Source organism: Semicossyphus pulcher, unplaced genomic scaffold, assembly GCF_022749685.1.
Source record: "Semicossyphus pulcher isolate SPU_LCO1_2020_fin unplaced genomic scaffold, fSemPul1.0.p SCAF_21, whole genome shotgun sequence".
Classification (NCBI taxonomy): Eukaryota; Metazoa; Chordata; class Actinopteri; order Labriformes; family Labridae; genus Semicossyphus; species Semicossyphus pulcher.
In genome coordinates this window covers 21,698,950-21,714,898 of record NW_027211695.1, presented here as the reverse complement: position 1 = coordinate 21,714,898, position 15,949 = coordinate 21,698,950, and the positions used below count along the sequence as shown (strand labels likewise).

The following is a 15,949-nucleotide window of genomic DNA, read 5'->3' as shown; positions in this document are numbered from 1 at the left end:
AGGTGAGCTCCGGGCCCTTTAACAGTGAAAAGTTTACCTGTAGTAGTCGGATTGGCGTCGATGAAGCAGAGACCGGACAGCACCGCCAGAAGCTTTAACACCACCATGCTCTCTGAGTGAAGACTAATAACGATCACGAGCGAACTTCTTTGTGAAAATAAAAGATAGAAAAAGTTTAAAGACGGGTTTAACTGCTCGCGGGGTGGTGTGTACATACACTTCGGACACGCCGCCACCTTCAGGATGAGAAAGCGAAAGTGTTGGCTGATCAGGAAATAAATAAATAAATGATGACTACAAATGCCGGCGGGCGAGTTTTAAGAGCTCCCTGCGTTTTTTTATTCCTTCATCATCTGATCAAGCTGATCCGACGTAACAATCAGCAACGAGCGCTGCCGTTTTTAATATCAATTACTCACTTTGTTTGAAGCCTAGAATACACTTTGTAGTAACACGAGGCAGAAACGTGTCTCCTTTTAGAGTCCAGTTAACTTTCACGAGCCGCACAGAGCCGATGAAGGAGGCAGTGACGTCACCATAGATCGTATAAAGTTGGTCTCGACCTCTGCCTGGTGACTGACTCTCAGGAATGTCCCAAACTCAGCTAAATAATCATGAAAAAGTAGGAAATACAGACGCCACACATATGATCAATAAACTTGTCTTTGTATCACTATGATGTTATTATTACGGTATTTTTACACATACATGAGGTGAACACTTCTCAACATATAAATATCCGTATCCAGTGTCTTACAAAAACACAACTGGGTCAAATTGTGTTTCTTCTCCAGTAAATAATGCTGCTTCTGTTTGGTACAAGAAAAAGAATTCAAATGACCTTTTTATATTTTATTTATTCATGATTTATTTATTTGTTCTTTACATGCCAAAACCTCATAACTGCCACAACGGAAAATCTCATCTTATCCTCCCCTGATCCTGTAGCTGTGACATTATTTTATCTCTTTAATATATACATAGACAGATTACTGCATGGGCAACATGGGCACATGCCCAGGGCCTGAGCCAATGGGGGCCCTTGGCCTTGAGAACGCCTTAACCTTCTTTGTGTGTAGTACTGGTTCTGCCTCATAATGATTAATGATAACAAAGGTTTTTTTAGTTTTTGGAAAATGAATGTTATTTTGACAGTGTTGTTTGAATAAAATTGTTGACATTTTTATTTTAATGTCATTTAAATTCCATAGACGGAATGACGTAGGATGCGAGGTACATTAACCTTCTATTTCGTGGTCACAATAACAATTTGAAAATGGAGAAATGTATGCCCAGTAGGTCAGCAAAACTCAAACTAAAAAAAGGAAGCTGCTAAAGATGCTGCTTTGACACATCAAATATCCTCGATTTCAACATTTTTCAACAAGAAGCAAGTGGATGGTGATTGTGACACTTTTAGCAGGGGGGCTGGTGCTACATTGTGCCTCCTGGGGACCAGGATGCTAATGCACCCCTGGTTGTGAGTTGCCCCATGCTATTGTGCAGCCAATTTGTTGTTCTCTGTTAGGGGACATGCAGCGCACGTGTACTGGGCCTATTTGCGTTTTTATAGGGCCCGGGTCGAGTTTGTGCCCAGGGTCCATGGTCATGATAATCCGTCCATGAATATATATAATAAAGATTGTTTTCATGAAAGGATTGAAGTCATATTTCTTTAAGTTAATCAGAATCAGCTTTATTGGCCAGGTGTGTACATACTTGGCTCTCTATGTCACTTAAACATTAAATATTGAACTAATATGTGCAGGCCTTAAACATTGTTTTTATTTGTATTTATTTAGACAGGTAATCTCATTGATTACATGGTCTCATTCTCTCTGCTTAGACAGCAGCAACAACGCAGAGTTACAGACAGACAATAATCAATACAGAGAAACAAGCAATAATAAAATCATCAAGGTGAGGAATGCAGGAGAGTCAACAAAAGTGGTACATGAGCACGTCCCCACAGACGCTCTCTCCATATCTGTTAAGTATCTTACAATTCTCTGGGGGAATGTAGCTGGACAGCTTTAGGTTCAGCTGTAGTGTGTTCCAGGTTGATGGGGCAGAGTAGGAAAAGGCCTTTCTACCGAGTTCACAATCAGAATCAGCTTTGTTGGCCAAGGATGTGAGCACATACAAGGAACTTGACTCCAGGTTTTCTCTGCTCTCAAAGTACAGACACACGTAGGAAACAGACTAAACTTAAAAACAAGGACAGGTTAGACAAGGTAACACAGACACTCAGACACTAAAGACTAAATCTTAAACTACGGTGTACACTCCCCTGGGTACAAATATATTTTACAAATTATAGATATATATCCATCCATCTGTCCATTGTCTATACTGCTTATCCTGTTGAGGGTTGCAGGGGTGCTGGAGCCTATCCCAGCTGTCATAAATATATATATAAGTATAAATATACATTATCTAAAGAAAACACAACAACACTTATAGACAATAGTGCAATGGTGCAATAGAGAGTGCGAAGGTGCAGAGATAAACATGGTTGTGAATCAGGTTGTTATACAAGAGATAGCTGGTTGTAGTATTTACAGTATTTACAGAGAATGTGGATCGACCTTCGATGTCGTGATATTATGTACGTCATAAGAGGGTTACTTAAGCAATGACAATTAATAATAAATAACACATTTCTCATGCACAGTGGATGTTTGTATAACTCACATGTACAGGTGATTAGGTTATTACACATGTATTGTCCCTGGCCCTGACGCTGAGTTAGCTGATCATCACAGTGACAGCCTGGGGAGTGATGTTACCTGCCCGCTTCCTGACCCTGTACCGGTACAGGTCCTGGATGGAGGGCTGGTCCATTCCAGCAATCGTCTCTGCAGACTTGATTGTCCGTTGCAGTCTGTTCTTGTCTTGTTTGGTGCCAGGTCCAAGCCAAACAGTGATGGACGTGCAGAGAACAGACTGGATGATGGCGGTTGAACTTCCTGAGCTGCCCCAGGAAGTACATCCTCTGCTGGGCCTTTTTCCTGATGGTGTCTATGTGGGAGATCCACTTCAGGTCCTTGGAGACCGTAGATCCCAGGAACCTGAAGGTGTCCACAGTGGTGCTGTTGAGGATTGTTGGGGGTTGGGGGGTGGGAGGGGCTTCTCATAAAGTCTGCTGTCATCTCCACAGTCTTGAGCGGGTTGAGCTCCCGGTGGTTCTGACCGCACCAGAGGACCAGCTGATCCACCTCCCGTCTGAAAGCAGACTCGCCTCCGTCCTGCATGAGGCCGATGACCGTTGTCTGCAAACTTCAGGAGTTTCACAGAGGGGTCCCCTGAGGTGTGTGGATGTGTTGTCACATTGTGTAATTTGTGTTTGTTTATTTTGTAGGAATTTAGTAGTATCAAGTACAGTATTTAGATGTAGTGATTCTGAGGTTATATTCTCAAATTGGCCACAAGAGGGCAGTACCTCTATGGTCGTGTCAGCTGGGTAGAGCCTGTGTGGCACTCTCAGCTTCAGACTGGCAGGAGCGAGAGGAAAGTGAACAACTACAGACGGCTCAGAGAGCTGGGTGAGTTTGTGGTGGAGGATTTCAGGGACGATGGTGTGAACGCCAATCTGAAGTCCACAAACAGGATCCTCGGGTAGGTCCCTGGAGAGTCATGGTGATGCAGGATGTAGTGCAGTCCCATGTTGACCGCATCATCCACCGACCTGTTTGCCCGGTAGGCAAACTGCGGGGGGTCCAGCAGTGGGCCTGAGATGTTCTTCAGGTGGCTCAACACCAGTCTCTCAAAGGATTTCATGACCACAGTCAGGGCGACGGGCCTGTGGTCATTCAGTCCTGAGATGGAGGGTTTCTTGGGGACCAGGATGATGGTGGGGTGTTTGGAGCAGGAGGGGACTTCACACAGCTCCGGAGATGTGTTGAAGATCTGGGTGAAGATGAGGGCCAGCTGTTACCCTGTGCATATTCTTGTCACTTTGCTGCTGATTAAACATGTATTATAGTCTAAATTAATTGTCTGTAGGACACAAGCAGGTCTTCACACCTACCAGCAGATGGCGGTCTTTATCTGAACAGGCCACTTCCTCTTGTACTATAAGACAAAGAAAGGAACCTCGTGGTTTTGGATGAACTCGTGGTGCTTTAAATGTCTTCTTTCATTTTCTTTATTTCATGCAGCCCTGAAAATCTTAAATGACCTTTGTTATAAAAACAATAACAATAAACTTTCTCATTGTTCACTTTGGACAAAAACAAGAAACGTTTTTACATCTGAAGTTTGAACCTACATTTCCTCACTGCTGAATTACACTGTAACATATTTGTTTGCAAACTCATCTGTGCTCAGAGTTTAAAGTTTGTGACTGAATGAATAATTAGAAATATTCAGATGTATGAAAAGAAAAAATGGATGTAAAGTTCAACAGGGTGGAAACAAGAGAACGTGTTTGTGGTTGCAGATTAGGATCCAATCTGGTGCGATGCTTGCTGCTGCTGTGTGTTGTGAGTCGAGCTACTTCTTCGTCTTCTGGTCTAACCATGGCAAATGCTACCTCCAAGCTGCTGTACTTTCTCCTTGTGTTTCCCTTGGCGCTTTTCTCTTAAATGTATGTAAATGTGTTTACTCACTCTACTAAACACTGTTGTTGAGGAAACATCGCTGAATCACTCTTGTGATTATTTCTCCTCTTTTTACAGGTGTAACACGCGCCTGTGATCCTTTCGATCTTGCCTCCTGCCCGCGAAACAAACATTGGATGTTTGAATCGGCAATCGGTCAGCTTTCAAGGACTCTGTTATGAACATTCTCACTGAAACATGCTGCTGTTTCTCCACCTAAAACAATAATCAACTAATCTCTGTGTGTTTGCTGCTTACTGTTACCCTGTGCATATTCTTGTCACTTTGCTGCTGGGTTTTTTTGTGTTGCCTGTTTGTCATACTGCTTTGCTTTGCTTGTCTTGTTGTATTGTCACTGTTTGCCTGCTAGCTACCTGCCTAATGCTTGTGTGCTAGACTGCACACCATGTACAGTATGTACTGCATGTTGTCAATGTTTGGATGTGTCCAGCTTTCCTTTTTAGCCCCTCAAGAGGCCGCCATTGTAAATAAGAATTTGTTCTTAATGACTTGCCTGCTTCAATAAAGGTTAAATAAATCAAATTAAAAGTATGAGGGCGTGTTGGTTGCTTTGAGTCTGGTCTCTTGGTTGAGGTTTTGGCTGCTTCATTTTCAGGTCCTCAGAAAAGTGACTCATAGGTCACCTCTTTTGAGGAAGCAGTGATTCTGTGGTTTTCAGCGAAGACAATAAACAATATTGTGAAAAGTTTCAGATAGTTCATGTTAAAGTTTCGAAAGCGGGTGATACAGATGAGAAGCTTTGTTAACAAGTGGGAGATCTGAAGTTCTGAAACATGTCTGAGGGTGACTTCACAAAGGCTAAGGCTAAAAGCTAACTTCTATCTAAAGCTTGGATTTATTAGTTTGAAATAAAGAGAGCAAGCAAGTTTTTAAAAGTTTCACTGAGGGTCAGTGAATTTTTTTTGTCTTTATAGTTTCCTGTTAGTTCAGGATGTGGTTGACTTCCTGTCAACCTGACTCGACTAAGACAACATACTTAACATAGACATGATGGAGATGGCACCGCTCTGCCTGATGCTCGGTAAGTAAAGTTACTTTTTAATTTCAAAGCTTGGACAGAAACCAAAAGTAGACCAAGCTTTTTGTGTTTCTGTAATGTGGTGCAAACGCTGTCTCCTGCTCACCCTTTTAGTGTGATATTAAACAGCGGTTTAAGTCTTATATTTAAAAAGCTCAAAGTTATGTTGCTTATTTTATTTGAAGTGTCACTTTGACACAATCTTGAAAACGACTTCATTTTGAAGCTGCTTTAATCAAGAAGAATCAGAAGTACTTTATTGTGTTAAAATGACGTGCAACCAGTATGAAAACAATGCCAATGTAAAGTCAGTGGGGATCCTTTCTTAATGTATTAAGTTCATGAAATATATCTGAATCCTGAGGCTATCGGCGGCCACTGAATGGACTTGTGTCTGTTTTGTGCGGACTTTGAGCATTCAACTATTTTGGCTAAATTAGCAGAAATAAACCTACCTGAAAATTAGGGTTGTAAAAAAAAATATATATATATATATATACATTAATTATATTATTAGTTCTAAAAAGATATATATAATAATAATATCAAATAACTAGTACAGCCGAACATCTAATTACACTGCACCGAAGTGATATATCGTTAGCCTTGTAGCATACCTGCCTAACTCACTTTTTCAGGTTTTCGGAAAAGAAGAAAAAACACAATTTTTTAGGAAAGACGTAAGAACTTTTTTTTTATACATTAATGGTGACTCCCACCAGATGTGTGAACAAGACATGACTTAGGCATTTTCTCTCCTATATAGATACATACAAACATAACCAAGTTGTTTTAACTTTCTGAATCATAACCAAGTTGTTTTAACTTTCTGAATCACAACCAAGTTGTTTACTTGCTTTAACATAACCAGGTCATTTTACTTGCCTAACCTTAACCAGTTTGTTCTACATGCCTAACCTTAATGAGGTTTGTTTTATTTGCCTAACCTTAACTGGGTTGTTCAACTTTATTTTAGACACGTAAACTGCAAAAATGGTTGATCTAACCAAGACTTGATGTCTTAAATCTGGTTATAAATTCCTCTTGATCTTGTTTTGAGAATGATATAATATGTAGCAGCAAATTCAAATATTTTCTGTAGTCTATAGAGATTTGATCTTATTTCAAGAAATCTTAGCGAGTAAAATTCTTTCACTGCACTGGCAGTAAATTAGACTGGTTTCAACTCAAATCAAGTGTTTTCCTCTTATACTTAACATATTTATTTTAGCAAACAAAATGCAACTGATGCAGTATATAGGACTTCTACCCTTTGCAGCCTAAGCTATAAATTAGCCGTAGCTCATTTTTAATGCTACAGCATTAGCCGTAGCTAATTTACAGACCTTGTCCCTTTGTTGCAGAAACATGATTAAACGTTGAAACACACAGTTCATAAGTACATTTACTGAATAGGAAGTTTAAGAAACATGAACTAGCTTTCCTGATGAATCAAAGATGAGAGTGAATGCTTCACTTGTGCTCAGGTGAGCGTTGTTTTTCATGGGATCGGCCATCGCTGTGTAGCGTCAAAAATGCTCAAGTCAATTTGAGATGACTTGGGCACCTTCTATATATAGCTCAAAAATGCCCAAGTCAACCAGATGACTAGGGCAGATAGTGATTTTGGATGGTTTCAAGCGTTCTGATTGGCTGAGGGTATAGGCAGTTATGCAGGGTGATGCAGCAGAGTTAGGAGAGGAGAGATAGGCCAGTATCTCAATTTGGCCAAAAAATGAGTAAGGCAGATATGCTGTTAGGTTGACGATATGTTAAATGTGTGGATGTTGTTACACTCGGTAGGAACGGGTTGAACCCAAAAGCGGACACAAGGCTGGGGTCGGATGAACAAGGTATTTATTTAAACACCACTGGATACAAGCTACTGTAAATTGAGGCTTGAAGCTGCTGAGGAGCTGCGAGGTGTGTTGCCGCTCGGGGAAGCGCAGGGCAGGTTGCCGCTCGGAAGAGCTCAGAGCAGGTAGCAGCGGGGCTGAAGAGCTGTGAGGTGTGTTGTCGCTCGGAGGAGCGCAGGGCAGGTGGCGGGTGGCAGCGGGGCTGAGGAGCTGCGAGGTGTGTTGCTGCTCGGCGGAGCGCAGGGCAGGTTGAGTGCTGCAGAGGTGCTGAGGGCTCGAGACACGGAAGCGGAGTCGCACGTTGGTCGGTGCTCAGGAGGACACTGCAGACAGAGCAGGACGAAGTTAGTTGTAGCGCAGGGGAAAAAACACAGGAGCACTATAGAAGGTCTAAACAATACGAAAGACTGAGCCATATACCGCGTGTGGTTCACGAAATCATCTGGCAGCAGACAGCTTGAGGAACAGGGCTTTTAACCAGGCGCTGATTATCAACCTGCTGCAGGTGCGTGTGGGTGTGATCACTCCCGAGACCGCAACTCCGCCCAGCCCTCCGGTGCACCTCTGAAAGTAGACAATCACAAGCACAAACACACAACACCGACAGCAACAGATCGTGACAGTACCCCCCCCTCAACGGGCGCCTCCGGGCGCCCTACCCGGCTTGTGGGGAAACTCACAATAAAAGTCACGTAGGAGAGTGGGATCCAGGATAAGGGCCCGTGAGACCCACGAGCGTTCCTCGGGGCCGTACCCCTCCCAGTCAACCAGAAACTGGAACCCGCGGCCCCGGCGACGAACATCCAGGATCTTACTGACTGTGTAAGCGGGGTCGTCGTCGATGAGCCGGGTGGGTGGCGGGGGTTCGGCCGGAGGGCTGAGGTCACTGGAGGACACAGGTTTAAGTTGAGACACATGAAAGGTGGGGTGAACTGGTAAGGATGCAGGCAGCTTTAGGCGAACAGCGGAGGGGTTGATTATCCTCTCCACCTCAAACGGGCGACGAAACGTGGAGCCAGTTTGCGAGATTCGACTTGTAGGGGCAGATCACGGGATGAAAGCCACACCTTTTGTCCAGGTTGATATGTAGGAGCGGGGATGCGGCGACGATCTGCTAACCGTTGGCTACGCCGGGTAAAGCGCGTAATCGCCTCTCGTGCCATCCTCCATACCTCCTTGCACCGGGCGACGTGAGCCTGGACAGAGGGGACAGCGACATCTCGTTCCTGCGCAGAGAGGAGAGGTGGTTGATAACCATACGCAGCCATGAACGGAGTCATACCTGTAGCCGCACTGGAAAGTGAGTTGTGCGCGTATTCCACCCAGGTGAGGAAGGAGGACCAGGAGGTAGGATTACGAGCCGTGACACAGCGGAGAGCGGTCTCTAGGTCCTGATTCGCCCTCTCAGTTTGTCCGTTGGACTGTGGATGGTAACCAGAAGTCAGGCTGCATGTAGTGCCAAACGCCCTACAGAAAGCCTGCCAGACCCGAGATGTAAACTGGGGACCCCGATCAGAGACGATGTCAGCGGGGAGTCCATGGAGCCGGAAAACGTGTAGAGCTAGTAGATCTGCTGTTTCAGTGGCGGAGGGGAGTTTGACTAGCGGAATGTAATGAACCATCTTAGAAAAGCGGTCCACGATAGTGAGGATGGCTGTGTGTCCGTTAGAGGGAGGAAGTCCGGTGACGAAATCCACCGCGATGTGGGACCAGGGACGACTAGGAACGGGTAGGGGTCGAAGGAGACCTGCGGGGGGACGATGAGATGTCTTACTCCTAGCGCACACCACACATGCCGCCACAAACTCACCAACGTCTCTGACTTGGCCGGGCCACCAGAAATGTTGGCGGAGGAACTGGAGAGTCCGCTGAGCTCCGGGGTGACAACTGAGCTTGGAAGAATGTCCCCACTGAAGAACCTGGGAACGGACCGCCTCCGGTACGAAAAGGCGATTAGGTGGGCCTGTGCCGGGATCTGGATGAGTACGTTGGGCCGCCCGTACAATAGTCTCTATTCCCCAGGTAGCGGCTCCGATGATCCGGGGAGAAGGCATGATGGGTTCAGGGTCGGGAGGAGGCGAGTCGCCGGAGAAAAGGCGAGAAAGAGCGTCTGGCTTCCCATTCTTGGAACCGGGGCGGAACGAAAGGGTGTAGTTAAAGCGACTCAGAAACAGCCAACCAATGTCGCCACTCCTGAAGGGCCAGAACCACCGCCAACAGCTCTCTATTCCCCACGTCATAGTTTCTCTCCGCAGGAGAGAGCCGTCGAGAGAAGAAAGCGCAGGGATGCAGTTTGTAGGAAACAGCGCTGCGCTGAGAGAGAATGGCTCCCACCCCGGAGTCTGAAGCGTCCACTTCAACCACGAACTGACGAGACGAGTCCGGATGCTGGAGAATGGGGGCATGGGTAAATAATCCCTTAAGTCTTTGAAAGGCTGCGTCAGCAGCGGGGGTCCAGCTGAAGGGTGTGCTGGAGGAGGTTAGTTGAGTGAGAGGGGCAGCGACACGGCTGAAGTCCCGGATGAATCTCCGGTAAAAATTAGCGAAACCCAGGAATCGTTGCAGCTGCTTGCGGGTAGCCGGTGTGGGCCATTCTTCCACAGCTTGAACCTTGACAGGGTCTGGCTGCAGCCGTCCCTGAGCGATGACAAAACCCAGGAAGTTGACTTTAGAAACATGAAATTCGCACTTCTCTGGTTTGGCGTAAAGCTTGTTGTTGAGCAGCCTCTGGAGCACCAGCCTCACATGCTCGACGTGCTCCTCCATGGTTTCCGAAAAGATTAGCATGTCATCTAAATAGACGAAAACAAAATGATTGAGCATGTCTCTCAAAATGTCATTGATCAAAGCCTGGAAAACGGCGGGGGCGTTAGAAAGGCCGAAAGGCATAATCAGATACTCAAAGTGGCCAAGGGGAGTCTTGAACGCCGTCTTCCACTCATCCCCCTCCCTTATGCGGACTAGATGATAGGCGTTCCGCAGGTCTAGTTTGGAGAATACACAGGCATGACAAATTGGCTCAAACGAGGGATCAATCAGAGGTAGCGGGTATTTGTTCTTAATGGTGATCTCGTTCAGTCCTCGGTAATCGATGCAGGGTCTTAATGTGCCATCCTTCTTTGCCACGAAAAAAAATCCAGCTCCGAGGGGAGACGAAGAGGAGCGAATGAGACCCGAGGCTTTGGAGCTGTTGATGTACTCCTCCATCGACTCTCTCTCGGGGCGCGGTTGTAGAGGCGACTGGATGGGAGAGTTGCGCCGGGGAGGAGGTCGATACCACAGTCGTAAGGGCGGTGAGGTGGCAGGGACAGTGCTAGTTCTTTGCAAAAAACTGGGGCCAAGTCGTGGTAAACTGGAGGAACTAGCTATAAATCTGGGGGTTCAGGGATGACCGGAGTTTTAATCCCGTCTGCGGAAACAGCAGAACGAAAACAGTGGGTGTGGCAAAAGGGGCTCCAGCTGGAAATGGCAGCTGCGGTCCAGTCAATGTGAGGGTTGTGGAGACGCAACCAGGGGAGTCCCAGCACCACCGGGGAAAAGGGGGAAGGAATGACAAAGAGCTGTATCATCTCCCGATGATTACCGGAAATTACTAGGGTGATGGGTAATGTGCGGTGAGTAATTACAGCCAATTTTCGCCCGTCTAAGGCGTTCACAGTTCTGGGGGCGTCGAGGGCTTCAATAGGGATCAAAGTTAGTTCAACCAGGGACATGTCGATGAAATTATCATCGGCACCGGAGTCCACGAACACTTGAATGGGTAAGGTCTCGCGAGACCACTGGAGTGATGCAGGAAGAGTTAGACGGACTAGAGGGCTGGAGCATGAGGATGTCTGGCTCACCAAGGTGCCCTCTGTCAATGGCGAGCCGGACCTTTTGGCAGAGCCGGACAGAGGGCGAGGAAGTGTCCGGGCTGGCCACAGTAAATGCATAACTGCAGAGCTCTTCGGCGTTGTCGTTCCTCTGGAGTCAGGCGAGATCTTCCCAGCTGCATCGGTTCCTCCGAAACAGCAGGAGGAGCTCGGGGAACCCCGGAGGGATGGGGGGTGTTCAGATGTCTTGTCGGAGGAAGAGGGGACTGACTTTGGGTGGAGCTAGCCAATCTGCGACTGTTGCAGGTTCTCTCTCTTACCCTCTCCCTCAAACGATTATCTAATTGAATGGTTAATGAAATGAGTTGCTCCAGAGAGGCTGGCTCTTCCCTGGCCGCTAACTCGTCCTGTAAGTTCTCAGATAACCCCCGTAAAAAGAAATTTACAAGAGCAGGCTCGTTCCAGCCAGTCTCTGCCGCCAGAATGCGGAACTCAATAGAATATTCGGCTGCCGACTGAGATCCCTGTCTTAGATTGAATAAACGGCTAGCTGCCACTGAACCTTGCACAGGATGATCAAACACCTTCCTCATTTCGTCTACGAAAGAGGCGTGAGAGTCGAGAATATTAGAACCCCCCTCCCATAATGCGGTCCCCCACTGTGCTGCTTTTCCTCTTAAGAGGTTCATAGTATAAGCTATACGAGACTTGTCAGAGGCATAACTAGTGGGTTGCAGATCAAACACATGGGAACATTTTAACAGGAAGCTACTACAAGAACCTATGTTGCCTGAGTAATGCTCTGGCGGGGGAACAAAAGGCTCTCTGGTGGTAGATGAAGGGGGTTGAGCTGTGCTTGAAGCGGGAGGTTGGCTCACATTGGCAGTGGAGGTTAAAGGGAGCGCTGGTGGCTGCGTAGAAAGCACGGAGACTTGTTGGCCGAGCTGTGAGACGTTGGTGGTGAGGACCTGAAGGGCATCCATGACTTGTTTCAGCATTTGGTCATGCCTCCCTACCAGGACTCCCTGAGCATTCAGGGCCTGGGCGACTGATGTTGGGTCCGCTGGGTCCATTTAGGGGCCAGATGATTCTGTTACACTCGGTAGGAACGGGTTGAACCCAAAAGCGGACACAAGGCTGGGGTCGGATGAACAAGGTATTTATTTAAACACCACTGGATACAAGCTACTGTAAATTGAGGCTTGAAGCTGCTGAGGAGCTGCGAGGTGTGTTGCCGCTCGGGGAAGCGCAGGGCAGGTTGCCGCTCGGAAGAGCGCAGAGCAGGTAGCAGCGGGGCTGAAGAGCTGCGAGGTGTGTTGTCGCTCGGAGGAGCGCAGGGCAGGTGGCGGGTGGCAGCGGGGCTGAGGAGCTGCGAGGTGTGTTGCTGCTCGGCGGAGCGCAGGGCAGGTTGAGTGCTGCAGAGGTGCTGAGGGCTCAAGACACGGAAGCGGAGTCGCATGTTGGTCGGTGCTCAGGAGGACACTGCAGACAGAGCAGGACGAAGTTAGTTGTAGCGCAGGGGAAAAAACACAGGAGCACTATAGAAGGTCTAAACAATACGAAAGACTGAGCCATATACCGCGTGTGGTTCACGAAATCATCTGGCAGCAGACAGCGTGAGGAACAGGGCTTTTAACAAGGCGATGATTCAACCTGCTGCAGGTGCGTGTGGGTGTGATCACTCCCGAGACCGCAACTCCGCCCAGCCCTCCGGTGCACCTCTGAAAGTAGACAATCACAAGCACAAACACACAACACCGACACTGCAGCCACAGATCGTGACAGATGTAGGTTTATTTCTGGTAATTTAGTCAAATTAGCCAAATGCTCAAAGTCGCCTAAAGCCGCCGATAGCCTCAGTTTAAGATTTACTTGAACCACATGAACTACCGCCCACTGTGGGATGTTGTTAAACCAGGGAATCAGTGTGTGCATGAAAATGGATCCCCACTGACTTTACATTGGCATTGTTTTCCTGCTGATTGCACGTCATTTTAACACATAACGAGCCACCAGCACGTCATTCAGGGGTAAGAAGTCGAGGTCATTTCATGTAATTTTGTGAGACCAGGTTGCACAAAAGGGTACTTTGATCAAGTTTCTGTGTTTATAATCAATGTAAAGGCACAATGTTTTACATTGTACCATCTCAAAACACAAGTGCCTGCAGTAAACACAGATATGTTCCTGCAGCCACGCTGAGGCTCACTCCCAACAGATCTCAGTTCTTCCAGAATGAGCGCCTCGACATGAAGTGTGAGGTGTGGGCAAACTCCAGCAGCTGGACAGTGAAAAGAAACACCTCCTTTAGCAAGTCTGAGCCCTGTAAGTCTGGCTGGGGGAGACCAGGTGAGTCCTCCTGCTACATCCGGTACCCCAGGACATATCACACCGGCGTGTACTGGTGTGAGTCTGAGAACGGGGAGTGCAGCAACATCGTCAACATCACAGTGACAGGTAATACCAAATATGTATGTGTGGCATCTGCTGGGTTGTTACATAACTCGAACTCTGATCAGACATTCGTCTATATTTCAGACCTCGTTGTGATCTTGGAGAGCCCCCCACTTCCTGTGAAGGAGGGAGGTGAAGTGAAGCTTCGCTGCTCCTACAAGGAAGAACAGCAACGTGAATCTACATCAAATTTCTCTGCAAGTTTCTTCAAGGGCGGAGTTTTTATTGGTACTAAGCCTGCAGGAACGATGATCCTGCCAGCAGTGTCCTTGTCTGACGAGGGCTTCTACAAGTGTGAACACCCCGAGAAAGGACCATCACCGGAGAGCAGGCTGGCAGTGAGAGGTGACATGAAACTCTGCGCTTATTCTACGTGTGTGATTAGGACACAGACTAACCTCCTCAGGGCTTAGTTTCCTCCACATCCAACGTTCTCTTCCAATGTCTCAAAGGACTCCATTATGCTTCATGTTTAAAGCTCCGACCCTTGTTTTCTTCCTCGCAGCTCGGCCTACCGGTGTCCCTACTCCTCCTCCTCCTCCTCTTCCTCCTCTCATGCCTCTGCCCAAGCTGGTGTGCACCATCCTGCTGTTCATCCTCTACACTCTCATACTCACAGTGTGTGTATACATGTACCGACGGAGGGCTCGAGGTAAGAACGTAATGATGCCTTTGTTGACCAACTTCTCTTTTGGCCCTCTGCATAGGGGTCAGGGGTCAGGGCCAATCAGAGAGAGTAGAGATCAAAGAGTGTATAAATGTGACTCTACCTGTTGGTTTGTTAACTGACGTTCTGAAGCCTCGAGTTTGGCAGCTGTTGCCATGTTGATTTCATGGAGTGACAGTGTTTGGATGGGGGCTGGGGCGGATCCCGACTTTTGTGACTGGGTCGGCCCAGCTGGGGCACTGGCTTATGCAGGGGTGGCATGAACTACGTGTCCACACACATGTGCGTGAATGGATAGCATTTAACGGGTAATAATAATAGGTTCATAGGTGACTCTAAAATTGCCCGTGAGTTTGAGCGTGAAAAGTTGTCAGTCCCTTTGTGTCAAGAGTTATTGATACTCATTAAGTTATTAGTTGTGTAATCCAAAGAGAAATGTGAAGTAAAATTTACCTCATTTATTTTAGTGTATCATAGTTGTTAAATGTAGGCACTCTTCACTCCAAACACAGGGTAAAATGTACTCAATCCAATAAAGTGCAAATTGTTACCTCAGTTTTATTGAGTAGATTCTATCGGTAGTTTTTTACAGTGTAGGTTGATAATATTCAGTTGAATTCCAGTGTCATGTGACTACTGAGCTCATGTTAGAGGTGCAGAGATCTTCTTGCAAGCAGAACCACAACTGAAGTGATGAGGGCAGGAAACGCCAGTGTTAGACACAGCAAACAGCGGTCAGCTGTCAGCGCTTTGCTTCAATCCTCTCTGTAGTTTGGTCCTGAGAAGGTTAGCCCTGCAGAATACGTTGCTATGGTGATATACATCAATAAACCACAGGCCAACCCAGCTGGCTGTGAAAAAACAGGTTGTGGTTAAACAGGTGAAGTCAGCAGCAACAGAGCTGCTTGTCACAGCAGCAACAGTGCAGCCCCACTGGTAGAAAGCAGGAAGTGACGCTGCCAGCTGTGAACAGACACAACCTAGCTTTAACAAAGTTTGAACTCTTGAAAAGTGACTCTTTCTTTGGCTTCCCTGCAGCTCGTGCTGATGCTAAACAACGAGCTTCCGATCATCTCCCACTGCACTGAAGAAGAAGAGATCCTCCTGTTGAGAGCTGGTGACGGGACAGAGGTCAATATTTCGTGCAGCGCGTTGTTAAAATAAAGCGTTTTATGTTTGAACCAAGAAAAGAATGATGGAGCCTGAAGCTACACATGTAATCCTGCTCGCTTGTATTACTGCTCTCTTTATCTGTACTGCTCTTTCTACATTCAAACTAAGAAATCAATAAAAGATTGTTGTAAGTTGTCTTTTAGTACGCAGGCTCACTTCTGCCATTTGTACCAGCAGGAAGCTCAGAGGAGCTGATCGCTGTAGAGCTGACACATCTCAGAGGCATCAGCCAATCAGGAAGTAAAAATGGCGTCATTATTATCCATGTTTTCCTTTGATATCTGGTACAGCATCATCTTTTCTCCTTTCAGAGGAGAGTTCATGACCACCCTGAGATTGTCTCTCGA

The 15,949-nt window shown here is 46.8% G+C and overlaps 1 protein-coding gene across 1 annotated transcript; it reads left to right on the top strand.

Annotated features, from left to right (window-relative positions):
- The first annotated feature begins 5,616 nt into the window (after positions 1–5,616).
- Positions 5,617–15,724, top strand: LOC138601072 (uncharacterized). Its single transcript, XM_069672653.1, has 5 exons — positions 5,617–5,643; positions 13,502–13,765; positions 13,847–14,107; positions 14,268–14,414; positions 15,468–15,724. Exons 1-5 carry the CDS (start codon positions 5,619–5,621, stop codon positions 15,515–15,517), a joined length of 747 nt encoding a protein of 248 aa, XP_069528754.1. The 5' UTR covers positions 5,617–5,618; the 3' UTR covers positions 15,518–15,724.
- Positions 15,725–15,949: the final 225 nt, after the last annotated feature.

Excerpts from the sequence above, each read along its gene's own strand:
- LOC138601072 (XM_069672653.1), top strand. The coding sequence starts at position 5,619 with ATGGCACCGCTCTGCCTGATGCTCG. Across the intron at positions 5,644-13,501 it reads ACCGCTCTGCCTGATGCTCG|CCACGCTGAGGCTCACTCCC; the intron begins GTAAGTAAAGTT and ends ATGTTCCTGCAG. Across the intron at positions 14,108-14,267 it reads GAGCAGGCTGGCAGTGAGAG|CTCGGCCTACCGGTGTCCCT; the intron begins GTGACATGAAAC and ends TCTTCCTCGCAG.